The following is a 24,687-nucleotide window of genomic DNA, read 5'->3' as shown; positions in this document are numbered from 1 at the left end:
CGCCATGTCCCGCGGGCCGGGCCGGGCCGGGCCCCTCCGCTCCCCCGAGGGCCTCGACCTCGATGCGGAGCGGGAGAAGATCCGCCGAGAGATCGAGCAGCTGGAACGCAGCCTGCAGCCCGGCGGGGCCGACGTCCCTCTGGCCCTGTCCGACTCCAGCCTCAGCTCCGGTACGGGTTCGGGGGGCGGGCTCGGGGCGCTCCCCAGGCAGCCGCCGGCACCGGCACTTTGCACATTCCCTTTGCACCCAAGAGCCCAACAAACACCGCCAGCAGTGAAATCGCGAGGCCTCAGCGAGCATCGCAAACTGCTGTGTGAGCTGCACCATCGCCCAGCCCTCCTGCGCCTCCTAAAGTTCATTTTCCAAAGCCAAGAGGAATCGGTGACAGCTCGAGCTCTCTGTCCGGAGAGGCTTCACCCCCCCGTGCTTTGATCGTGCGGCTCTGTGTAACTTAAGCCGGACGTCTGTAGCACACCCGAGTGTTGCTGAGGGGCTGCTGGTGCGAAGTTTGTGTTTCTGCTGGCTTGGAATGTTCACTTGGCTGCACACCCGGGAGCCTCTCGTGTGCAGGACCAGGATGCAGCTTGGTTGTTGCTGTAGTTATCCAGAGCTGCTCTTCTTTTCCTTCTCCAGGACAAAAAAAAAAAAAAAAAAAAAAAAAAAAAGCATAAGTGGATATAACTAAATACACTTTTTACTTGACAACGTTGTCAGGATCCAAACCCTCTGATGGTCATGTCACATCTCTCTGGTGCTTTTTCCTGTGTGTTTTAACTGAAAATATTTGGTTTTAAAGCTTTCCTTTTACCCCACTACAATCAGCGTTTTTGTATTTTGTCTAACAGATGATGATAATGAAGATGATGATGATGAAGATTCTCATGCTGAAATGGTAATTGTTTTCTCTTTAAGGATGTATTTCCACCTGTCTATTGAAGAGAGCAGGAGGAAGGGAAACTTCACCCTTTTCTCCCTTTTCTGGGGAAATCCAGGCAATTGCCTTGGCTTTGTGCTCAGTAAGACCTGGAGTTTGGGTATTCCTGCCCAGGATTTTGTTATTCAATGTCAGAGATTTCTTTGTGTGACAAGTGCCAGAGTCAGAGGCCTGCTGGCTCTGGTGCTGCTGCTCTGTGTCCCTGCAAACCCCACAGGCTGTGGTCACTCAGCAGGTTCAGCTGAGGAGGGGCTGAGTTACAGAACTGATTGATACAGACCTGCTTTTAAAGCAACTCTTTCTCTCTCTTTTCTCCCTAAATGCCTTATTTCCCTCAAGGAAGTGGAAAGAGAAGAAGACAGCAGTGATGATGATGATATTGAAAGCCTGCCACAGGATCCAGAAACCTGCCTGCAGATGAACTATGTGTACCAGGAAGTTATCAAGGAAAAGATTGAGGAAGTGGAGCTGCTCATTGCACAAAACAAAGAACAGCAGGTGAGCAAAGCAGGAGTGAAATGTTCATTTCTGTGCTTTTCTGGGTGGCCATTTGCCATCTTTCCTTCCCCTCCAGCCCAAGACTAATGTGGGTTTATTTGGCTGACATTTCAATGCCTTCTTACAACCAAAAGTGGGTATTTTATGTGTTATATTTTAGCTTGTAGCAAGTTAGTATTTTATTCATCTCTTTAATCATCTGCAATGCACTGTGTAAACTCAGGAAGTTCCAAATCCTGCCTTTAAGCACTGATTTACAGCCTGGTGCTGCAGATGAACCCTGCTTGGAATGTTTGTGGTGGCTCAGCCACTGCTCTCTGAAATCAGGAATTCGAAGGAGACGTTGATGTTGTTCAATTTATTCTTGTATTGCAGAAGGAAATCATGTGTGAGCTTGATGGTTCAAAAACAGCAAAGGCAGGAGATGGCAGAAATCTACCAGCAAATGTGTTTTTGGGTCATTTTATGAAGCCATACTTTAAGGATAAAACAACAGGAATTGTAAGTAAATATAAGCAGCTTCCAGACTGACGTGTCTTCAGTGGTAGATGCACACTGTAATGTGTTTAAACTGTTCTAATTTCACTTGTGTGACTGAATGTCACCACTCAGCCTGAAACCTTTTTCCTCTCACTTGTCACTCCCCCTCTTTTGGAAATGTTTGTTCAGCCCTCTGAGTTCTGAGGGTATTGCAGCTGCCAGGGGCTTGAACATTCTTGGTTGCAACTTAACTTTATTTGTGTTCATCTCCATGACCCAGTTCCATGCTGCAGTTTAAAGCACTCATTGAAATCTGACTGTCTGTGAAACTGAGTTTTCTCTGTATCTGAAATTTTCTGTATTTTTTTAGTATTTTCTGGGGCAATTATTAGTACTTTTTTTCATGTGTTTTTAAAAAGTCATCAGTAAAAGGAGATCTTTTTGTGGTAGCCAAGATGTCACCATCTATATGTTAATATATTCAAGCAATGCCTGCTAATATTTCTGTTTAAATTATGTATATGTGAGCTCTTGCTAACAAAGCTCAACACTAAGTGTGACAGTTTGCCCAAGTTTGAGTTTCCAGTCATTTTTGTAGCAGTTCATGCTGGAGTTTTAAGAAGAAACAGTAATTTTGTCTGACACTCCAGTGTATCTAACCTTTCTAATCCTCATCAGGGCCCTCCTTCCAATGAAGATGCCAAGGAAAAGGCAGCTCAGGGCATAAAATCCTTTGAACAACTGCATTCAGCCAAGTGTAAGTAAGTCTGTGTGCTGTTCAGTGTTCTAGAAGAGCTACAACATGTATATATTCATATAACAAACATATTTATTCATGACCAGATGAGAGAAATTCAAGGGACACCTGCAGCTCCAGATGCTCCCAGGGTGATTCCTTTATCGGGGTCTCTTTGGAGATCCCAATAAAACTGAGCCGGAGGCTGTGCCTTGCCCAAGTGTGACATGATGTTGGTGATTTGGGCAGGGAACTCTTGTGCAGAGCTGGAGGACATTCCCAGGGGTGCTGGGAGCAGAGGGTGCCTCTTGGCAGTGGTTTTGCTCTGATGTCTGACTACTCCTCTGTTTCATTTAGGGAAAACTAGAGAGAAGACGCTGCTGCAGAAGTCCGTGGTGAGCGACCGCCTGCAGCGCCTGCTCCAGCCAAAGCTGCTCAAGTGAGTACTGCCCAAAAATCCTCTTTTCTCCTGTTGAGAACATTGTATGGGAGAGGAGGAGAAGGTAAATGTGGAGATTCCACCTTGCTCCAGCAAGTTCCCTTGTTAGTTGTTTGTGTTTGTGGGATTTTATAGCCATCTATTTCTTCCCATTGGCACTGTGGTATAACTTCAAATACTTTGCAGGGCTTGAAGCTGAAATTGTGATATGTGGTGAGGCCTAATGGTGTGTCCAGCAAGGGATTTCTGTGCTGGAGCTGGCACAGTCTTTATTGCTGTTGCAGCAACCGTTGATTTGCTCTGTAAACACCAAAATTATTTATCTGAGATGTGTTCTGGGTCAGTGATTGCCTTGAAGGGGCAAAAATAAGGTAATGAGTGTGCCTTGTGGGAAAACCTGGGAGAACAGTTTGGTGTGGAAATGAACTTGAAGGGAGGAGTGATACTGATGGGGAAACTGTCTCTGCTGTACATCTTCTGATGCCATTGACCTCATTCCCATCTGTCCTATTAAGTAGTGCTAAAAATGTCTTTGAACAGGATGAGTTACTGGAATCAGAAACTGGAGAAAGTCAAGACTGAAACAGAGAAACAGACCTTGGAAAAGCAAATCAAAGGCTTGGAGCAAGAAATAGAGTCAATTAAGTAAGAAGTTTTTCTGTGTTCTTGGTGAAAAATGCAATGTCTCAGAGTTGTGCTCTAAAAGTTCTCTCCTTCCACTTCTAGATGTGACATTTGGAGAAATGTTTATTTGTGTTGGCTTGTAAAAAATTAAGTTCTATTGAGGCTCTGCAGCTCTCTCATCTCCACAGTTCTTTATTAAGAAATGTGTTTGGGCCTTGATACACAAAGTGTAGTGTCTGTACCCAGTAGAGAGGTGCTGCTTTAAGTGGTTCTTACTTTAGCAGCAAAGGAGCAGAGAGCTCTGAAACTTTTTGTACTTCTGAGCTTTTGCTCGTGAACTAATCTAGAGCAACATATTTGGATTAATTGTTTCTCCTGCTAATCTCAGTGTTCCCTTCTTGTGGAAGTCAGGAACAGGTGGGAGGAATGAGATGAGGCAGGATCAAGAAGACAAAGTGTTTAATTAACCATTTAATACAATTCTGTCTTTTTCTTTGTACCTGCTGCTTTAGCCAACTCCCAGAAAGTGACTTAATAGGAAACAGATTCGATGAGCATGACTGGGACAAGATTTCAAACATCCATGTGAGTTGGGGGATCAGCTGTTTTACTGCCTCTGATATCTGTGTCCTTTCTTTGGAGAACCACCTGACCTGGTTTGCATCCAGTGTTTCCAGCTTGCATTTCTGCAAGCTGACCGTTAAGTGATTTCAACTTGTTAAATTTGGGGATTTAATTCTGGAAAACTTGGCAATAAGACATATCTGGAATGCAAAATACTCGTTTTCCTGTTTGTCCAGGTGTCTTAATCTCAGTTCTGAGACAAAATGTATTTTTGTTGTTTCTTGTAGTTTGATGGACAACGTAGCTCAGAAGAACTGAGGAAGTTTTGGCAAAATTGGGAGCATCCAAGCATCAACAAAAAGGAATGGACTGACGAGGAAATAGAGAGGCTGAAGCAGATAGCTGCTAAACACAACTACCTGGACTGGCAGACCATTGCCCAGGAGCTGGGGGTAAGGTCTGAGGTGACAGGTTGGTTCATTCTGGCTGTACTTTGCCTCGTGTCAGGTTTTAAAAACCATGTTAATGCTAATTCACTGTTAATTAATGCTTTCTGAGAAGTGTCCAAGAACAGTACCAAAAACGTTTGGTACTTTAGCTTTTCCCTTTTGCTTTTTGTCCTCATAAATAACCAGTTACCTGCTTCTCTCTGTTTACCTTGTGTTAAGACAAACAGGACACCTTTCCAGTGCTTGCAGAAGTACCAAATCTATAACAAAGATTTAAAAAGGAAAGAATGGACCAAGGATGAGGATCAGATGCTTTTAGAGCTTGTTCAAGAGATGAGAGTGGGAAGCCATATCCCATACAAGAAAAGTAAGTGACAAACCTTCCATTCACCTGGAATGCTTCATTCTCCCATTCTCTTTTCCTTGGTGGAAGCTTCCTGTACCTGCCTGGAAGTTTCATTGTATCAGCAAGAACTTAATATCTCTTGGACCCTTTATCCATCTTGGAAATTTGGCTGAAGCTGCTTGAGCACCGTTGTTTGAGAGATTAAAGTGCTGCTTATGACAGTCACTGCTTGTAACTGTTGTCCAGATAAAGGAAGAAATATTAATTACAACAGAGTTAAATAAACCTTTTAATTTCTAGTTGCTTATTACATGGAAGGAAGAGATTCTGCTCAGCTGATTTACCGCTGGACAAAGAATGTGGACCCCAGCTTGAAGAAAGGACCCTGGACTGCAGAGGAAGATGCTGTAAGCTCCATTCTCTGGGCCTGGAATTGCAGGGTGGCAGTGTTAGACTGCTGAGGTGTGGCATGGCTCTATCTGAGCTTTAGCAGTGGCACAGAGAAGTGTAAAATAGACCAAGGTGGGCACTTTACAGCTTAAGAGGGCTTAGAAGCTTCTAAAGTTTTGTTCAGAGATTTGCACAGGAAACAAATAGACCTGCTGCTGTCTCAGGCCTGTTGGGATTGATACTGGTGAGGATTTCAGCTCTTGTTCTGTCTGATGCCCACAGATGCTGATGGCAGCAGTTACGAAGTACGGGGCGAAGGACTGGTACAAAATCCGCACGGAGGTGCCGGGCAGGAGTGACGCCCAGTGCCGGGACCGGTGAGTTCAGGCCCAGTACCAGCCCCTTAACCAAGGGAAAGCTCTGATTAGGAATGCTGGGTTTGTTCAGCCTTGGAGTGCAGTGATGATCTGATTTTTACAAGCAGGATTGAATGTTCCTGACTGCAATGTCTTCATTTTGAAGGTACTTAAAAGCATTGCACTGGGATGTAAAGAAAGGCAAGTGGAGCTTGGAGGAAGAGGAGCAGCTGATTGAGCTGGTTCAAAAACATGGCCTGGGTAGGTGTTTCTGTGGCTTAATCTATACAGGTTTAGAGGTGTCACTGAGGTTTTCTCCTCTTTCATTGTAAGCCCTGCAGGCTCTGCTTTGTACTGATGATTGCAACTTCTTTGTGTTGTGTGTTGTGGGTGTTAAGGATTTGAGATCCATTCATGCAGTAACTCTGTCTCTTATCCATGGAAATGTATAATATGTGTGTGATGGCTGCACTGAAAGGCCTGCTGCTGAGTTTGTGGCACAAATAAAAATGTTCTGCATCCTTTTCAGGTCACTGGAGTAAAATAGCTTCCGAGCTGCCACATCGGACTGGCTCCCAATGCCTGAGCAAGTGGAAACTCATGATTGGTGCTAAGGTATTGTGGAAATCCTGCTATGTCACAGTCCCATCTCTTCAATTAAGTTTCTCTAACCTAAAAGTAGAATCCTATGAAATCAATTTTAAAAATGACATGGATTTCACATGATCAAGGTTTTTGTTGTGGATTTCACAGTTTAATTTTTTGATGTGGAAAGCAGCCTTTGTTCTGAAGGGCTGAAGTAAATTTGCTATATATTTGTATATTATCTAGAATTCTTTACTGCCTTGAAATGCCTGTAAGGATGGGATATATGTAGGTTTTCATGTCTGTACCTCATGAATTGCTAGTTTTGGTCCCAGTCACTTGAGAAATTCTGGCTGCTTAAGGCCATATTGAAGGTGGTCTTATTTCCAAAATCTTGTTTCCTTTGAAAAAGGAAGCTTACTGATTTGAGAAAGTTGCAAGGCAGGGGTGGACACTGACTAAAACTTGTCTGTGCTTGTTTAAATCAAGAAGAAAAGATCTGGGGCGACCAAACGGCGTCACGCTGAGGAGAGCTCCAGCCCTTCAGAGAGCAGCAGTGAGGAGGACATGGAGCTGAACTTGACAGACAGCTCAGAGGAGGAGGAGGTGACCAGCACCACAAGGAAGAAGGAGTATGCAGTCCCCAGCATTGACCTGTGGATCCCAACAGGGACTGACATGCAGGAGGCAATGGGAGAGAGATACCAAATCCAGTCCCTCCTCTCTGCTGCGAGGGCTGGTGCAGGGACCAGCTGCAGTGACATTCCAAGGGCAGCCTGTGATGGAGACAGAGCTGCTGATAAATCTTCTGAGCTGTACACCCTGCTGAAGGGCATTGCACAGCCCCATTCCACAGACGTGGTGGTGAAGAATCCAGCAGAAGTGATGGCCAGGGTGAGCTGGGATGGGAGCTTGGATCAGAAGTTAGAAGGGAAGTGCAGCTGCTGCAGTAAGGGGAGGATGTGATGAGCAGATAACATCTTGCTGTTCATTCCCTTGTACTGTTAAGCCAAAAAATGTGAAGATAATTACCCAGTAAGTTCTGATTTTTGGGTTTTGGTGGATTCCTCACACAAAACTTTTATGAAATAGGCATTTGGTGTTGCGATGATGCACAAGGATTAAAAGTAAAGGTCTTCACGTCAGGGTTGATTTCATTTAATAAGATACCTTCAATAGCAGGAATGTTGAAAACTTGTACCTGCTGTGCATATCCAGTGCTAGTAATTTTCTGTGAGTTACTTTCCCTTCTGTCTTTTCTCATATGCTTTCCTGTTCAGGCTTCCCAGAGTGGAAAACAAGTGCTGCAGGTCAGCCTGGAGGACGTGAGAACAATATTAAAGAATAACACGAGCTTCCAGAGGAGACTTGTGAGTGCCTCTTGTGTGTTGTCTGCTCTTGTGACGTGAGCACTGCCAGGCTGTGCTCAGTAGGAATTTTTTTTTATATAATCGTAGATCTTGCACTGTAACCCCAAGAGGAAAAGCTCACAGTTTTTTGTCCTAACTGTCCTGTGAATAGTTTGTCCTGGGACTAATGGCAGAACCTTCCTAATGGGAACTCTTAATTGTGTGTTTTTTCATGCACGGCAATTAAAGATGCTAAGACCTCCTGGCAGCCTTTTAGCCAAACCCCCTGGAGTGGGTGCAGCTGTTGGCCAGGATGTCCAGGGGCTGCAGGAGCTGCCAAAGAGAGCTCAACGCTGGGCCAGGGAGCACTGGAAGCGGCTGAGCCTGGACAGGAAGCTGCTGATGGCAGTGACCCCCTGGGTGGGCAATGTGCTGCTGCCCCGCACCTTGCAGGCTGGGAGGATGGCTTTTCACCAGACAAAAGGTACTGGGGACCCATCCTACCTTTGTCCCTGCTTTCTGATGTCTTCTGAGTGAATTCCCAGCTGATTGTGATGTCGGATTTCTTTCCAGCTGCTGCTATTCACGAGAAGGTTAAGTCAGTCAGTCTTACTAGCACCCCGCTGTTTGCACTGCTCATTCAGGTAAGTTTTACTGTTTTAATAGCATTACCTGCTTTCAAACAGTGCTAGTCTTTATTTTCCAGCATTTGAGGCTTAAATAAATGGTTTATCTTTGTTTCTTAAACAAATAATCTAATTAATGGATTCATCTGCCCTCATGGCTTGCATATGAAATTTCTTAAATAAATCCTGCATCCAAAATCTGATTGTGCCAGGGCTTTTTCTGTAAGTGTAAAATGCCCCCAGAATCTTGCATGGGAAGCATGTCCCATCTGTCTTGTTCTGTCACTGATCCCACAAAACATTTTTTGTCCTCAAATGTTAATGAAGCTCTCACCTTGCAGCTCTTCCAGATTGATACCAAAGGCTGTATGAAAATTATTAAGGAGAGGAAGCTGAGGCAGTTGGAGCTGCTTAAGGCTAATGCAAGGAGTCCTCAGCAGGTATTGTTTTTAAGCTTTTCCCACTGAAGTATTGACAAGTAAACACTTTAATTGTGTGGCCACACAGTTTATATGTGTGTTAGCAGTTTGGTTTGGTTCAGAGGCAGAACAACATGCTGGCTGTATGGCCAGGAGCTGGCAGATGTAGGTTTGATTCACATCTGTGCTGTTTTAATCATCTTTAGATTTATCAGAAGTATAATTTAATATAATTTTTTTACAGGCTTCCCAAAATACGGAGACTTCTTCAGGTACCTATTTTTATGATGTGCAAGAACTTTCACATAATTCATCACTGTTACATTAATGACCAGTTTAACTGAAGGAGAACTTTGGGGACAAACCCCCATTGTCATGCTCATTTTTGCTACTCTTGGATCTTTAAACATGTTCCCCTTTGGTAAGGATTGGAAAAAACCCTGGAGGGCTGGGGGACCAGTGGCACTGGACCAGTTCAGTGGGGTGTTAAGGTGCATTCCTGGCCCATCTTTGATTTCTGGGGGCAATTACCACTTGTTCAGTTGTCAGGACACGGCTTGATTAAATCAGAACTTTGGTGTTGTAGGCATTCTCAAACAGGAATTTTGCCACATCCCTTGATGTTTAATAGCTGAGGAACAGCTTTTGAAAATACTGTTCATTAATTGTAATTTTATTTCCTTTCCTCTGCAGGCAATTCATCCCAGCCTTGTTCCCAGAGGAATTCCCAGCGGGGCATACCAAGGAATACTGTCAGGAGACCTCTTGCCTTGAGAGCACGAGAACCTTCCACTGGTGCCTCGGAGAGCTGTGCAGCCGGGCAGGGGCAGAAGGCTAAAACTGTCTTGGAATTGCTGCGAGAGAAGCGTTTAAGGGAGTACCAGGCCAAGAAGGCCATGCAGAGGACAGTGCTGGTTGCCCCACAGGTGCTGGTTTCAGGGCCTCTGATAATCCAGCACCCACCACAGCAAATCGTTCCCTCTGCACAAGCAGCAAGCAAACCTGCAGCAGCTGCTGGTACAGATAGCCAAGTACAGGGTTCACCAGTGCCCACAAGGACTTCTTCTGCAGGTTCTGCTTCTGCGCTCGTGCCTGAAAACCATTCCTCAGCAGTGCCAGAAACTGGGGAAAGCCCTGGTTGCTCACAAGGGACAGATCTACAGTCTAAGAAGGAACTAAAAGAGCAAGCTCTGGAAAGCAGCCCTGAAGGAAGGGGTTTTCCAGGCATGGATCCATCTGCAGCAGAGAAGGCCCCAGACCAGCGAGGGTGCAATGGTCAAGTCACAGCCAGTAGCTCAGCTTCAGCAGTGTTGCAAAACCAGGCTTTTGTGCCACAGCAGATCACAGTGGTGCCCCTTGGCCTGGAGTCTGGCACCAACAAATTGTCCCTTTCCACTCCAGTCACCTGTGAGCTGAAGAGTAATGGGCCACAGCAGAGGCCAGTCAGCCTGCTGCCCGCTCTTGTCACTCCACAAGCTGGTTCACCCGTGATTCCCAACAGCATCCTGCCCTTGGCGTGGGTTGTCACCCCCCAGGCTCTGCTCCCCAGTGCTGTGCAGACTCTGGTGGGTGTTCCCCAAGGAATGCCAGGTGCTGCTGGGGGAAGGCAGCGTCAGCCAACTGTGACTTCCAGTGGCAATGTCTCTGGTTTGGGAGGGACTCCAGCTGGAACAAATCCACCTCAGCCCAGCAGTGCAGAGACAAAAGGGCCAAGTTCCCAGCTGGCAGGAGTTCCTTTGGGAAAGGATGACCAGTCCACAGTTCTCTTACCTGTGGCCTCAGTGAGTCCTGGATGCAGCACATCCAGCGTTTCTGCTGTAACCCCCTCATGTTCTGATGGCTCCTCCATGGCTCCAGACTCCTCTGCTCCTCCAGCTGTTCCTCCAGCTGCTCCTCCAGCTGACAGCCCAGCCCCGTGTGCTGTGGTGCTGCCCCAAACACAGCCCCCTGCCAGCACTCAGGGCTCTGATTCCCAGCCCGTGCCCAGTCTCACCAGCTTGGGAAAGAGCAGTGACTCTGTCACAACAAAGAGATCATCCTCCAATCCAAACAGCATCAGGAAGTGTGTTGTGCTCCAGCCAGGAGCTGCAGCTCCTCCCAGCAATGTCCCAGGGAGCTCTGGTTGCTCTGGTGCCCAGGCACGGAAGAAGAGACCCATTGCCTCCAAACCACCAAGTGCTGACGTCCCTCCTCAGCCAAGCACTTCCAGTGCAGAGAAAAATCTCCTTGACTTCAGCCTGGTCTCCCTGGAGGATGAGGGGCTGGTGAAGGAGTGGCTGAGTGGGAAACGAGGGGTCCAGGTGCCATCACTGCAGACCAGGCTGCCTTATTTGCCACCTTTTCTCTGCAACATAAAAACCCTCTCAAAGCTCCTTGTGCAGAAAGCAGCCCTGGAAGAACAAGCAGCCTCTCTCCTGCCCTCTGAGGCCAGTGGGGATGGGGGCACTGGGGATGTCTTCCATGCTATTGGAGAACTGGTGCAGCAGAAACTGGGTGATAACCCTGCTTACCTCCTGCTGAAAGCCAGATTCCTGGCAGCCTTCACACTCCCAGCTGTCCTGGCAACTCTGCCTCCTCCCAGAGTGACAACAACTCTGTCAGCCAGCAGGAAGCAATATGAGGAGAGTGATGACGAGGAGTGGCAGAGTGAGAAAGAAGTGTCTGAGGAAGAGAGCTGTGGGAATGAATTAACAGGAGTACAGGAGGATTGGAGACTTGGGGATGAGCCTGGAGACAAAGATCTTGATTTACTAAACCAGGTAAAACAGATTCCAGGGGCTAAAAGCAGAATGTTACTGCCAGATAAATATTGCACTGGAATCCAAGGGGAAACCCCCACTGTTCTTAAGTGTAGCAGAAATTTGGTCCTTTTGAATAAACAGTTTTACAGCTGATGAAAGGAAAAGCTCTGCAGCTCAGCTGGGAGGGTAAAAGCCCATGGTTTGTATGGCACCTTAAACTTGCCATGATAGTCCCCAGAAGTGGGTATCAAAGCTCCCTTCCCTTTTCTGTTTATAATCTGCTGCCCTGACACTTGCATTTTTGAAATCAGGCCTTTGTTCTCGCTCTGAAAACTCTGATATTTTGTGCTGTCTCTGACATTGGTAATGGAATGTTGTCCCATGCTTCATTGTGAAGGTAAATGAAAAATTGTTTTAGAAATCTTGCCAAGCTCCCTAAAATAAAAAGGTGGCTGAAGGGGTTATTTGCAGTTCTTGTGGTGTTGATCATCTATCTTGCTTCTGTTGCAGGGCATGAGGGCTGAAGAGAGCGCTGCTCAGTCTGCCTTGGGCTCCTGCACTGATGTGGCTGATGCCGGAGCTCCTCAAATCAGGAGAAGTGCCCGCTTCAGGAAGAGGAGGAGGTTATGAGAAGGAAATGTGTGAGTAGCTACTCAGTGGTTTGTACTTCTTGCTGAGAAGCTGAACCACATTTGTCTGTGGTTCAGCTCAGACAATGAATCATGACCCCAGGAAAGGACTGAAATGATCTCTCCTCTTGTTCCCTGAGGACACAGAGTTCTACACTCAACATCATCACAGCCTAAGGCTGTGGGGAGAGGGAAAACTTGATGTCTCTATGATAAAATTATACATCAGACTCGGGAAATTCAAACATTTGGCAGCCTTTTAGTTCATGCTCTGCCTACTTAATATGCACCTAGTTGGTAGCACTCTACGGGCTTGACAGTGGAGTTTTTCTTTAATGCTTCATCCTTGAACAATTTAGTGGGGTTTGGGGTTTATTTCCCCTATTTGGCTTCATTCCTCTATGGTTATAGCAGGCCACCTTCTGTAGGGTACGAATGGGTGATGTCCTAATTTCTGCTGAGGCTTTTGGAGCACTGGATGGAATGAACATGAACGGTGTTTGATTCACGTGGTTGTCAGATGAGACTGGTTGGGGTGGTTTTTTTTCTTGAAAATTCATTTTAGTAACTCCAAAAGGGCAACTTCCCTGTGAAAATGCTGTGAGTGATAGGAGCTGTTTGTGCTTTGTTACAGGGGTCACTGGAATGAGCTCTGCCTTCCTGCATGGCGGGAAGGAGATAATCTTTGCACTGTTCACTTTTATCACTTCCAACACGCTGACTGGATGGACCTGGGGAAGAGGAAAATGCTGGATTGATTTTCCCATCCCTCAACAAAGTCTGCATCTGTAGGCAAGGTGCAAAAATGAAGGAAGCTGGCTGGAGGGAAATCTTTCAGGCACAGACTTCTGCTCTTTCAAACTCATACCTGTCATTGATGCTGGGGGGGAATATTGCTGGAAATATTGCTGGGGAAACAAGCAATGGTGGTTATTTATTTCCTTCTTGTGTTAGCCCCTATTTATGTGAATGTTTATCCATGTTCAGAATATGTTAATTGGGTGGTTTTTAGTGCTGTGAAAGTGGCTTTGCTTGGTAACTGACTGAATACTGTGGAATAAGCAGCAGATTAATTTTGTATCAAAATAAGTCTTAAGTATTTGTTGAAATACAGATGTTTTATTTTTCTCACTTAAAAATTACTGATGTATTCTGTGTGGGTTTTTTTCCTGGTAAATAGTGCTTTTAATAATGTGTGTATGAGAGTGATTGCTAATGAGAAAAATGAAGTTTTCAGGCTGCATGAAAACCAGGGAGAACGTGGGGAATGAATATTCATGTGCCTAAAACTGCAGGATTGAATTAGGATTCTTGATTCTTCCACAGCCTGCCCTGTACAGACATCACAAATCACTTAAAAAAAACTTGTTTCTTCATTTATAACCCAGCAATTTCTGTCTCGCAGAGAGGTGCAAGGTTAGCTGAGGCAAAGCTGATAAAATCTAGAAGGAAAGTGCTGTGAAAGCTTCATTCCACTGCACTGACTGAACTTCCCTGAGTGTGGTGGGGAGCTGTGTTGGGAGTTCCATCTTTTCCGTGAGGTCTCTTCAGGCAGAGCTGGGGGCAGAGGGTCACTGGGTGCCAATGCTGCTGTCACTTGATGTCAAGACATTGGGGAGCAATAGGAATGATTGTGGAATGGCTTTCCTCTTGCAGTGTACTCTGTTTTCCATAAGCCAGTACAGATACCAGTTTTCCAGGAAATTCAGCTGTGGCAGGAGCTGCTGCACAGTTGTGGGTGCTGTGCCCAGGCTGTTACAGTGAGGCACTGGTGGGAAAGGTGAGCTGTGCTCTAAACGATTGTTGGCCTTTGCAAAAGCTGCTCAAAAGGTGCTCTTGTAATTTGATTGTGGGAAAACTGTATAAGCAGCAGCTGTCTTTGTCTTTTTTCAGGATCAAATTGATTTGTCACTAGAATAAAACCTCACAAGCTTAACTGGTCAATTAACAGACACTCTGATTACCTTCAGCAAGGGCACAGCTGACACAGGTACTGCATCTTTTTTTAGTGTAAAGCTAATTTAATGACAAGAAACACAGGCTGAAAGAATCTCTGAGCATCTCTGCCCTACTCCTAATGATAACATGGAAAAACTCTCCATAAACTTAGAAAGCAGAACAAAGAGTGGAGTGGGAAGCTAATGGGAACATGTGTCATGCTGCCATGGCATCGGAGCCTGTGTGCTCTCCAGGCTTTTTTAAAACACACTTTCTGAGTGAGTTCTGGCTTCAGCTCCAGGGCTGTGGGAAGGTGGGGAGGCAGGCACAGGTCTCCTGGTGATGCTCAGCATCGTCACAATGCTGCTTGCTGGGCTGCTCCTCTAAGTGCTGCCAAGGCCACAGCCTGTCATTTGGGAATCATGGGTTGTGTTCCTTGCTTTGCCAAGACTTGACTCCCTTCCCCTCAAAATACCAAGTTGTCATAATTATACTGGAAGCTTGAGGACATCCAAAATTAGAGGCATCAATATAGAAAGCATCCTTCTCAGCTGAACTCTAAACCAAGAGCGAGTTCTTGCTGCCACCTGTTTTCCTGGATAAAGATGTTAACAGCTGGAAAGCCTTTGAAGAGCCTCTTTCTTCTAGTTTTGTGGCTTGTTTCATCCCCTGAAGTCAGCTGCACACACCTATGGCTGTGACTTTCATTCTTTTTAGTGTTCCTGACCACTGCACAAGGAAACTTTCTGGACCCCAGTAGGTACTTGAGTAGGACAGACTAGAAAACAAAACCAGAATTAATCTAAAATCACGGCCCATGTGTCACTGCTGACTCATGGTGCCATTACCATCTTTCTCCTCCCCCATCACCCATTCTGGCTTCCCCTTTTTTTATTTATCTCTCTCTCTCTTTTCCTTCCCTTTCCTGTCTCAGGGTATAGTTGAGTAGTTTCCCCTTTTTTCTCAAACCAGTTTTGATCCTGGAATCATCTTTTCTCTAGTCAAAATATAGAGGGAGGCTGCCCCCAAGACAGGTTTTCTCAGAGCCAGGACACAGGAGGAGAATCAAGGTTTGTGACTGCAGAGGCACAGGTTGGTGATACAGAATGGCTGATATGAACAGGGAATAAAAGTTTATTTTATGGCTCTGAGGTAAAGTGTCAGCTCTTGTGAGTGTCAGATTTGGTGTCCGTGTGGTCAGACAGAACGCAGGGATCTCAAATGCTGTGAGGTGGAGAGGGAAGAGAGAACTGCTCGTGAAGCAGAGGCAACAGCTGATTAGGACACATCTGCATTCTCAGTCTGTGAACATCCTTGCTTTTACCACCACTGCCACACTGCTCTGAGATGCTCAAGGTCTGCTCTTTTGTTTTTTGGTTGTTTTTTTCCAGACAGGACAACGCTGCTCACTGGTTCCCCTCACTGCTGACATGCTGGAAGAGGATAATGATGAGATCTGTTGGAATAACCTGGAGAACTTCCGTGTGAAGCTGATCTCTGTGATTGACCCTTCCCGGATCACCCCTTACCTGCGCCAGTGCAAAGTGCTCAGCCCGGATGATGAGGAGCAGGTTCTCAATGACCCCAGCCTGGTCATGCGCAAACGGAAGGCAGGTGGGAGCACTTCAAATACTTCTGTGTAGTTTCTAGGCCGTTGGTTTGGGATCGTCTGGGGAGTTAGACATTGGAAGGACTGCCCAGGGAGGTGCTGGTGTCACCCTCCTTAGAGGTGTTTAAGCAAAGCCTGGATGTGGCACTTGGTGCCATGGTCTACACAAGGTGGTGTTCAGTCATAGGATGGACTCAGTGAGCCAAGAGGTCTTTTCCAACCTATTTGATTCTGTGATTGGATCCCAGGGACTTTTGTACGTGGAGGAAGTGAAGCCTTTTTTTTTTAACGTTACAAACAGGTAAAGAGAGAAATAACTGAACAGAATCTCCTGTGGCCATTATTTCAGGTGTTCTCCTGGACATTCTTCAGCGAACAGGACACAAGGGCTTTGAGGCGTTTATGGAGAGTCTGGAGCTTTATTATCCCCAGCTGTACAAGAAAATAACTGGCAAAGAGCCCAGCAGGGTTTTCTCTATGATTATAGGTAATGTTTGTGTTCTCAACAACATCTCTTCCTTTGGTGTTGCTGTGCGGAGTCGGGAGCACTCCCTGCCTTGCTCCCTGTGTGCTTCGGAGGAGGGGTTCTGGGAAGAACAGCCCTGGTGTCACTGGCTGGACTGGCGAGCGGGAGGAAGATGCAGAAGGCTGAATTCTTCCTTCCGCCCGTTGTGTCAATGATTCTGTGGTGCAGGAAGGCACAGAGCAGAGAGGCACAGTGGGGATAATTTGATCACACATCATCAGGGTTGGTTGCAGTGATCTGGAGGGGAAGCTTAGCTCAGTGTGTGCCTGGCAGCAGCCAGGACAGCAGTGAGTGACCCTTGCCCCCCAAACAGACACGGCTGGGGAGTCTGGCCTGAGCCAGGTGCTGATGAACGAGATCATGAAGCTGCAGAGCGCGGTGCAGGAGGAGCAGCGCAAGGCGCAGGAGCTGACGGTGTGGCTGCACTCCAAGGAGGACGCCCTCAGGGAGATGTGGGTCAGGGACAGCCTGCTCCGCAAGCACCAGGAGCGGGCCCAGAGGATGAAGGAGGAGAGGGACAGCCTGAGCAAGGAGCTGCGGAAGTGCAAGGACGAGAACTACAACCTGGCCCTGAGCTACGCCAAGCAGAGCGAGGAGAAGAGTGCGGCCCTCATGAAGAACAGGGACCTGCTGCTAGAGGTCAGTCACAGTTTCTCCAGCTTCCCCCTTCTTACCTGGCCCCTGGGAGGCTGGGCTGAGCACCTTGTCTTTGCCAAGGATGCTCCAGTCCAGCATGAAGCACTGAGCATCTTCTCTAGCATGTGTCTTCGTGGTCTCTAGCTCAGCCCTATAGGCCCGTGTTTTACAAGCTGTGCTATGAATAATGACCAGTCTTTCCCTCACACAAGGCTGCTCTCACAAAGGCAGCACAGGAACATGTATCTGTTAGCACACAGGCAGGATTCTGGTTCCCAGAGCACAACATTTCCTGAGGAAAAGAGAGCTGGGGAGAAACTTGCCCCACATTTGTCTGGGGAACAGAGTGAGAACTGCTTTTGCAGGCCAGAGCTTCCTCCTTGCTCTTGCTGAGCTCTGAACCTTCTCGTAGATCGATCACCTGAAGCACAGCCTCATGAAGGCTGAGGATGACTGCAAGCTGGAGAGGAAGCACACGATGAAGCTAAAACATGCCATAGAGCAGCGCCCCAGCCACGAGGTGGTGTGGGAGATCCAGCAGGAGAAGGAGCTGCTCTTGGCCAAGAACCAGGAGCTGGAAAACACTCTCCAGGTTGGTAGGGTGGTTGGGTATGGACTCAAGGGATTGTCTGTAGCAGCCAGGGCAGCGATGCTGCAGTGAAGATCGTGGGGGTCAGCTATTGCCCAAGTCAGATAGAGCCCTGAGGGGAGAGAATCGATACAGAGTTAGATGGTGGCCCTGTCTCACTTCTTCCTTTGTCCTGCAGGTCGCCAGGGAGCAGAATTTGGAGAAGAGCCTCTCCAAGGATATGCTGGAGAATGACTGCAGCCAGATCCTGGAAGAGCGCCGGGAGCTGGTGAACACCATTTACAGCCTGCGCAAGGAGCTGCACCGAGCCAAGGTGCTCCAAGACAAAGTAGGTGCTGCTGTTCAAGTTCCTCCTGAGGGTCATGGATAAGACAGGCGGGTGAAGCACCTGCAGTGTCTTGCCTGTGGAGCAGAGCAGCTGCTCAGGAGCAATCCCTGCTGCTCCTACTGTAGTACCTGTATTTTAACACTCTGTGTGTGGCAGGTGACAGCTCAGACACCCCACGGAGCTCTGGCCAGAGCAATCTGTGGCACACAGCAGGAGTGGGGTCAGTCGGGCTCAGGTTCTGCCCACAAGCAGGTGCTTTTGACCTTGTCTCTGCAGTTTGCAGAGGAAAAAGAGGTGCTGGAGCTACAGTGCACATCTCTGAGGAAGGACTCCCAGATGTACAAAAAACGGATTGAAGCTGTTCTGCAGCAGATGGAGGAAGTGGCTTTGGAGAGGGATGAGGTGATAACATATTTATCACTGCCTTGCTGCTTGAAGTGGGCAGACAGTGCAGCCCTGCCCGTGCTGCTGTATGAATGCCACGTGTTGTCCCTTTGCACAGGCTCTCCTGACCCGAGAGCAGTTCCACGTGCAGTATTCCAAGAACCTGGTGGAGAAGGATGCCTACCGCAAGCAGATCCGGGAGCTGGGGGAGAGATGTGACGAGATGCAGCTGCAGCTCTTCCAGAAGGATAGTCAGCTCCTGGCCACTGAGGCCAAGCTGAAAAGGTTGCAGCTGGAGCTGCCCACACCGGTATAACTCTCCTCCCCTTGATGGGATTGAGAAGCTGAGGATGGGGTCAGACTGTGGCTGTTCCCAAGCCTTTGCACCTGAGCAGCTCCAGCTCAGCAGGCAGTGACCACCTGCCTGAGCCACCATCAAAATTAATTAAAACCACTGCAGTGCAAATGCTGAGTTTAGAAAATGAAAGATAGGATAGTTTCTATGACCTCACCCTGGTTCCAGGCATGGAAAAGCTGGGCAGATGCAAGCTAAGGCCAGCTATGTTTGTGTTTGGAGCATTTCCAAAGGTGATGAGGGGTTCCTCAACCACCAAAGAGTGACTCTATTTAGAGACTGGATGTGAGCCATTTTGATGAAACGGGGAGCTAAGTTTTCTGGAACTAAATTAGATATATTTTAATTAAGATGGCATCTTGTGTACTTTCTCGAGTGGCCAGACAGGAGTGTAGGAGGCAGCAAATCCACACTTCTGTGTTTTCTGGAGCTCTCAGTCTCCTGTATGTTCCCTTGCTGTCATTTCCTTGCTTATGAGGAATGATTAATCTATACTGGTTTTGTTTCAGACCTCTGACCTGGATGACACCTCCTCCAGAGATTCCCAGGAAGTGAGTATGGTGCCTTGTTTACCTTTTACTTTCCTCTGGGATGGTTCCATATTCTTCACCTGTGCTCAGTTCCCCAAGTATCAGCAGTTTCTCACAGCTCAGGCTCATTGCAGTGACATCAAAAGGTCCAGAGGCAGCAAAACAGTGACAGAATCTCCCTGTGTCCTGAAATTTTAAGTGTAGGACACAGTTATGGCATTAGTCAGTGAGATTTGTTGAGTGTAAGCAAATTGAGGGAATTGAATTGTTTTGAATTGCTTCTAATTTTCCCTCTTGTGTGAGAACAGGCAAAAATAAGTCTTACCCTGGGGCCATCAATAGTAAAGAGTTTCACTTAGTTCATAACTTCAGTGAGGGAGTGATTGCCACATTGTCTGGAGGCCAGAAGTATAAATGAGGCCAAAGGAAGCTGGATCTATTCACGGTGGATAAATCTATGAGTAAATCTGTAACTCCTGGCTCACTCTGCTGTTTGCTGGCAGCAGTAGGGAGAGGTTGGTTCTAGCATGTCCTGGGGTTTATATTCCTTTTTTTACTCATACAGACTGAGGGACAGTTCTGATGTTCTTGCTCTGTTTCTGTCTCACAGCTTGCTCTTCACAGTCACCTGGATGAAGATACACAGACAGCTAAAAGTAAGGGTAAAACACTGAGTAGAGTTCTGGAGAGGATGGTCCATTCTGTTTTGCTCTCCTGGAAGATCTAAATGATGGGAGATTTTTCACAGAAACTGAAAGACACTGTTCCAAAAAGGCTTTTTTATTGTTCTACTTCTCTCAGTTTGAAAATGTGTATCGTGACAGCTGGTCACTACAGAAGGAGTTTCACCAAAATATGGTCTGGTGTGAAGTGCCAGGATATTCACAACTTGGGGAGCAGGGACAAATTATGGTTAAAATAATGATTAATATGTTTCTTATGGTGACCTCTGACATGAATATTATTTTTAACGCACTGAGCACAGGAGCTGCTTGGCAAAGGTATGTTTTGCTCCTGCTTAAGTAGGAAGTGGAAAGCTGTGTCCCTTCCCGAGTGTGGTGGGGAATTCCACCATCTTGGGCAAGATTCAGGGCTCAATTAAAATGAGAAGTGACTTGTGATTGATCACAGGATGAAGTTCTGAGTGCTTTGGGCTTGGTTTCAGTTCTGCTGTGGACTCTGTGCAGTTACATCACAGCTCTTCTGTGGAAGGACTGCTGCAGGGAGAAGTTACTTTGCAATGGCAACCCTGACTAAAGCTGTGGTTTTTTCATCTTTCAGAAGATTGCCTGGAAGGAGAAAACGAAGAACTTAGCCCTCGAGAGAGCAATCTGCCCCCAAAATCACCAAGTGTAAGAGAATCTTTGTGGGCTCTTATTTACTATGGCTGGGGTTTGTGATCTTTAATGTTCTCATTAATTATGGATTTACCAGCTTAGAGAAGCGTGTCAGCAGCTCCTGCTTTTCCAAACTCTGAGCACTTAGTGCAGAATCCACCCTCCAAAAAGGGTGAACTCTGAACAGCAAAACATTTACAGGGGACATTTCTCCATTTGTGCATAAAAACTTCCTCTAATTACTTTCTTCCCTTCATCTCTGGGTGGGGATGTTTTCCAGTTTAATTGTCTGCAGTATTACTTTCGGTGCAGAAAAAAGAATCCCAAATTTACAAATGTGAAGGAATAAATGTAGTAAACCCATGTGAAACAGAAGTGTTACAATCCTGCCCACACAATAAAGAACCTGCTGTACTTGACTGTGCAGATGAAGGAAACAACCTTGTGTTAATACTGATCTGAGTTGATCTGATGAGGAATAAATTCATATTTGTTTACATTTTTTGGGGTTTTTTTTCCATTTCAAGGAGTGTGGCTTGGCCAACGAGGAACTGGCAGAAAAGGAGAGGAGAAGGATGAAGGACTGCTTTGAGCGTTACCGAAGGTCTGCGCTGCAGTAAGCAGGGCTTACCTGGAAAATATCCATGATTTCTATTTCCCCTTTCCTGTCACCAAGCTTGATTCATGGAGGGCATAAAATGAATCGCAAAAGGGACTAATACATACTAACAGTATGAAATGCTGCTTGTTTGCAGAAGATACCTTCTAAAAATGGTATGTCTGGTCTTGTTTTCAGAAAAAGAGCAATGAGAAGGGTGCCCAAGGACCGGCACCACGAGGCGGACTGGGAGAACACCTCGGGCAGCGACAACACCGACACCGAGGGCTCCTGAGAGAGGGACAACACCAAGGTCCCTTGGGAAGGGACAACACCGACACCAAAGGCTCCTCAGGAGCCAACCCCTGAGGGAAACACCAGCCTATGCGTAGGGTGGCTGTGCTTCTCAATTTCACTCTCGATGGACTGTTTAGATTTTAAAACCATCCAAATATGAAAAGTGCTAAAGTGACACTATTGTTTGACTCTGACTTCCCCGCAGTTAATAAACACGTTTAAATATCTACGTGTGAGACAGGGCCGGGCTGAGCCACTGGTTAATTAAGCGTTAATGAAGGGCAGGTCCCGGGCGCTGCCCGCTACCAACATGGCCGCCGCGGCCGCCTCAGGGCCCGGGCGGTGCGCATGCGCGCTGCGATGCAGCGGGCCGCGCTGAGGGCGCTGCTCCGCTCGCCGCCGCCGTGGCGGCCCCGCCGCCCCCCGCCCGGCCTGAGGGGCCCGGCCCCCACCGCCCTAGCGCCTCTCTGGGGTCCGACCCGCACCGTCCCGGGGCCGCTCTGGAGCCCGGCCCGCCCGCTCTGCACCGCTCCGGGACCGCCGCCGGCCACGCACTACCGCCTAGTGTACACCTGCAAGGTGGGCCTGGGGCCGGGGGGCTCTGAGGGCACCGGCGCTGGGGGGGCCGGGGGGTTCTTGGTGTAGCTGTTTTCCTAGTTTTAATCTTGCAAAGACTTAATTCAGAGTGGAAGAGCCCTCTGGAGGTGTCTAGTCCAAGCTCCGTGTTGGAGGAGGATGCTCGGGGTCTTGTGGGTATCTCTGAGGGTGGTATCATCCCACAGCCTCTGTGGATGCTCCTCATTAGGTAGCCACAAAAAGCAGTAAAACCCTTCTCAGCCTTTGTGTCTCGGGCTGAACTCACGGCATCGTAACATGATGGAGCCGACCTGGGATAGTTAGAGGTGAGGGAGGGAAGAAGCTTTTAATGGCGAAAGTATTTTTGTCTTAAAAGTCCCTGGAGCTGCAGTTACCGTGCTCATAAAATGCACTTTGTTTTTCAGGTTTGCCAGACCCGCTCAGCCAAATCCATCTCTAAGGCCGCCTACCACCGAGGGGTGGTGATCGTGACATGTCCCGTCTGCAGAAACCACCATGTCATCGCCGATAACCTGGGCTGGTTCTCCGACCTGGAGGGAAAGAGGTGAGTGTGCCAGCAGGATCCTCCTCACACCCTGCTCCAGGGTGCAGCTTCCTGAGCTGATACCTTGTTTCAGTGATGCTTTTAAAATGCGGCTCATACTAAAAACAAAGTTTCCTCCGGGTCATTAAGACACATTGACTCGGTTTTCTGTCACTGTAATATTACTGTCACAGTCTAGGATCCCAATAAATTGGTGTGAAGCTGCAGCAGAAGCTGTGGGATACACAGGGGTCCTTAGTGGTGCCAGCAGGTGATCTGCTGTGGAATTCCAGTGATTTCTAACTTCTCGAGATACCTTTTAAGACTTCTGTTTAGCTGTAATTGCTAAATTACTGATCCTAGTGGATGAAAACAGTCCCAGAAAGTTTGGGTGGTTTTCTGTGGTGAATTTGGGTGGTGTTCATGGTGATGTTCCTGTGATTCACTGTGTCGTGTCAGTCCTGAGAGCGGAGTGCAGCGAGCCTGTGTGTGACTGTGTTGGGCCTTTGCTGTGGTGTCACTGTTGGTTCTCAAATCGCTGCCCAGGAATATCGAGGAGATCCTGGCAGCCAAAGGGGAGAAGGTGAGACGTGTGGCTGGTGAGGAAGCCCTGGAACTGCTGCTGGAAAGCTCGGCAGAGCCCAGGCCCCAAGGTCAGCTGGCGGAAGGGGACAGCGGGGAAACCCCCCCAGAGCCTGGCAGCAAGGGACACACCTGACACAAGGGATTGTGGCCTGTGGGACAGGTGTGACACATGGGATTTGGGTCATTTGGCTCGTGGCAAGAGACTCTTCACCTTCATTCCCCAATTTCAATTGTCTGTGTTTAAAATAAACTCGGGTGTTGGGTTTTCTGTGTTGTGTGTCTTTGCCTTTGATCAAGCTGATGTCTTTAGAGATGGTGTAGATATTTTTGCTGGTACTTGTTTTGCTGACTTTGAGGCAACTTTTAGTGCCCCAGCAGTGTCCCATGCCTGGCTTAGTTCCCTGCTGAGAAGGCAGTCAGAAATTCTTTGTCCATGTGTGTTTGACCTAATGAGGTGCAGCTGGAGCTGGAGGTTTTAGGGATGCCCAGGTGTGGCAACTGAGGAGATGGGTCCCAAAATTCTAAATTGATGCCACCTGAGGAGATGGGTCCCAAAATTCTAAATTGATGCCACCTGAGGAGATGGGTCCCAAAATTCTAAAGCCAGAATGACCCTGCAGGAGGTTCAGATCACGGCTCTTAATGCAGTCAAATGCTGCTTTTATCTAGTCTTTGACATCTTCCAGAGTTTTGTTCTGTGCCACTCATGTCAGGGCTGAAAGTTTTGTATTTTGATCCCACTCGAGCTCCAGCATGGGGGTTTTACAACTCCTTGTTGGTGAGGGGGAGTGTGGGTGTGAAGGCAAAATTAATAGTTTTGGAGCATGGTGGAGAGAATTAGAGCACCTAGAAAGTTGTCTTGGCAGATATTGAGGGACTTATTAGTGCTACTGCAGTGTGTTAAGATTAGTTAGAAATGTAAAAAGTAATAAATGACAGATGTGGGAGTTTGTTAGCATGCAGCTCTCGGGTAGTGGTGGATGAGGCACTGAAGTGATCATGTTCACTTAGGGCTTGTTTCCTCTGTAGGTGCTTTCTTAGGGTTTTAAACTTGCAATCAAAGACTAACTGAATTTGGAAGAGCCTTCTGGAGGATTCCAGTCCAATCTGCTTGTCAGGGGAGGATATTCAGGATCCTGTGAATATTGATAAGGGTGGAGGTCCCAAACCTCTATGGATCCCCCTCATTAGGGAGCCACAGAAAGCAGTAAAACCCTCTCAGCCTTTTTGTGTTGGGCTGAGCAAACCCAGTTCTCTCAGCCAGGCATCTCCAGGTGCTTGTGGTGCTTCATCAGCCAAGGATTCAGTGAGGGCATTGCAGGCATTAATGAGTTTCATCTGGAGCGTTCCCAACAGTTACATGTGTTGCATTATAAGTGTTGGGTCAGACCACCAGGAAAGTTGTCATGTTCCTGTGGGTGTACCAGTGCAGAGTGATGAAACAGGGGCAGGAACTTCCATCAGCCAGCTCGTGTGTGCTCAGATCCTGGTGAGATACAGCTCTCCCTGAAACAGCCAGCTGCTGGAATGACCCAGAATTGAGAAACAGAATCTTGCACCTCAATGCTCTGCTGTGTTCTCCCCCTGAGCTGGGCTTCTGACACCTATTAGTACTGTTGGAAAAGTGCTTGTTTTATTACCTTTAATCTGAAAATCAGCATTCTGCTTCCATGGTGCTGATGCCTTTGA

The 24,687-nt window shown here is 47.4% G+C and overlaps 3 protein-coding genes across 4 annotated transcripts; all 3 read left to right on the top strand.

Moving 5' to 3' along the window:
- Window positions 1-4: 4 nt before the first annotated feature.
- SNAPC4 (small nuclear RNA activating complex polypeptide 4) lies at window positions 5-13,706 on the top strand (the record flags this gene model as incomplete). Of its 2 annotated transcripts, none has more annotated exons than XM_082295267.1 (23): window positions 5-170; window positions 847-893; window positions 1,275-1,433; window positions 1,809-1,934; window positions 2,592-2,670; window positions 3,007-3,088; window positions 3,629-3,733; window positions 4,225-4,297; window positions 4,564-4,728; window positions 4,945-5,092; window positions 5,372-5,478; window positions 5,744-5,838; window positions 5,984-6,078; window positions 6,347-6,432; window positions 6,895-7,296; window positions 7,683-7,772; window positions 8,001-8,235; window positions 8,325-8,395; window positions 8,719-8,817; window positions 9,041-9,068; window positions 9,490-11,555; window positions 12,048-12,178; window positions 12,801-13,706. In XM_082295267.1, the coding sequence occupies 22 exons, from the start codon at window positions 5-7 to the stop codon at window positions 12,165-12,167; spliced, it is 4,644 nt and encodes a 1,547-aa protein (XP_082151393.1). In that variant the 3' UTR covers window positions 12,168-12,178; window positions 12,801-13,706. The 2 variants fall into 2 exon arrangements, with proteins under 2 accessions (XP_082151393.1, XP_082151392.1); XM_082295266.1 differs by having other exon boundaries at window positions 6,892-7,296.
- On the top strand, window positions 12,835-21,412 carry CARD9 (caspase recruitment domain family member 9). The gene is made up of 14 exons (XM_082295274.1): window positions 12,835-12,963; window positions 14,060-14,156; window positions 15,496-15,718; window positions 16,063-16,200; window positions 16,553-16,878; window positions 17,288-17,467; window positions 17,643-17,792; window positions 18,069-18,194; window positions 18,295-18,486; window positions 19,041-19,082; window positions 19,672-19,717; window positions 20,343-20,413; window positions 20,926-21,002; window positions 21,195-21,412. Exons 3-14 carry the CDS (start codon window positions 15,535-15,537, stop codon window positions 21,289-21,291), a joined length of 1,629 nt encoding a protein of 542 aa, XP_082151400.1. The 5' UTR covers window positions 12,835-12,963; window positions 14,060-14,156; window positions 15,496-15,534; the 3' UTR covers window positions 21,292-21,412.
- A 229-nt stretch (window positions 21,413-21,641) lies between these two features.
- DNLZ (DNL-type zinc finger) lies at window positions 21,642-23,266 on the top strand (the record flags this gene model as incomplete). The annotated part of the gene is made up of 3 exons (XM_082295353.1): window positions 21,642-21,872; window positions 22,295-22,434; window positions 22,960-23,266. 3 exons carry the CDS (start codon window positions 21,642-21,644, stop codon window positions 23,129-23,131), a joined length of 543 nt encoding a protein of 180 aa, XP_082151479.1. The 3' UTR covers window positions 23,132-23,266.
- Between the last annotated feature and the right edge of the window lie 1,421 nt (window positions 23,267-24,687).

The sequence above is a fragment of the Coloeus monedula genome (assembly GCF_965178545.1).
Source record: "Coloeus monedula genome assembly, chromosome: 21".
In the NCBI taxonomy this organism is placed as follows: Eukaryota; Metazoa; Chordata; class Aves; order Passeriformes; family Corvidae; genus Coloeus; species Coloeus monedula.
The sequence above is the reverse complement of the archived record's forward strand: the minus strand, read 5'-3'. Positions and strand labels throughout refer to the sequence as shown.

What these genes read in the sequence shown, in the direction of transcription:
- CARD9 (XM_082295274.1), top strand. Translation starts at nt 15,535, where the DNA reads ATGCTGGAAGAGGATAATGATGAGATCTGTTGGAATAACCTGGAGAAC. An exon ending in CCAAGGTGCTCCAAGACAAA is followed by an intron (nt 17,793 to 18,068) that starts GTAGGTGCTGCT and finishes TTGTCTCTGCAG; the next exon opens with TTTGCAGAGGAAAAAGAGGT. An exon ending in AGATACACAGACAGCTAAAA is followed by an intron (nt 19,718 to 20,342) that starts GTAAGGGTAAAA and finishes TTCATCTTTCAG; the next exon opens with AAGATTGCCTGGAAGGAGAA.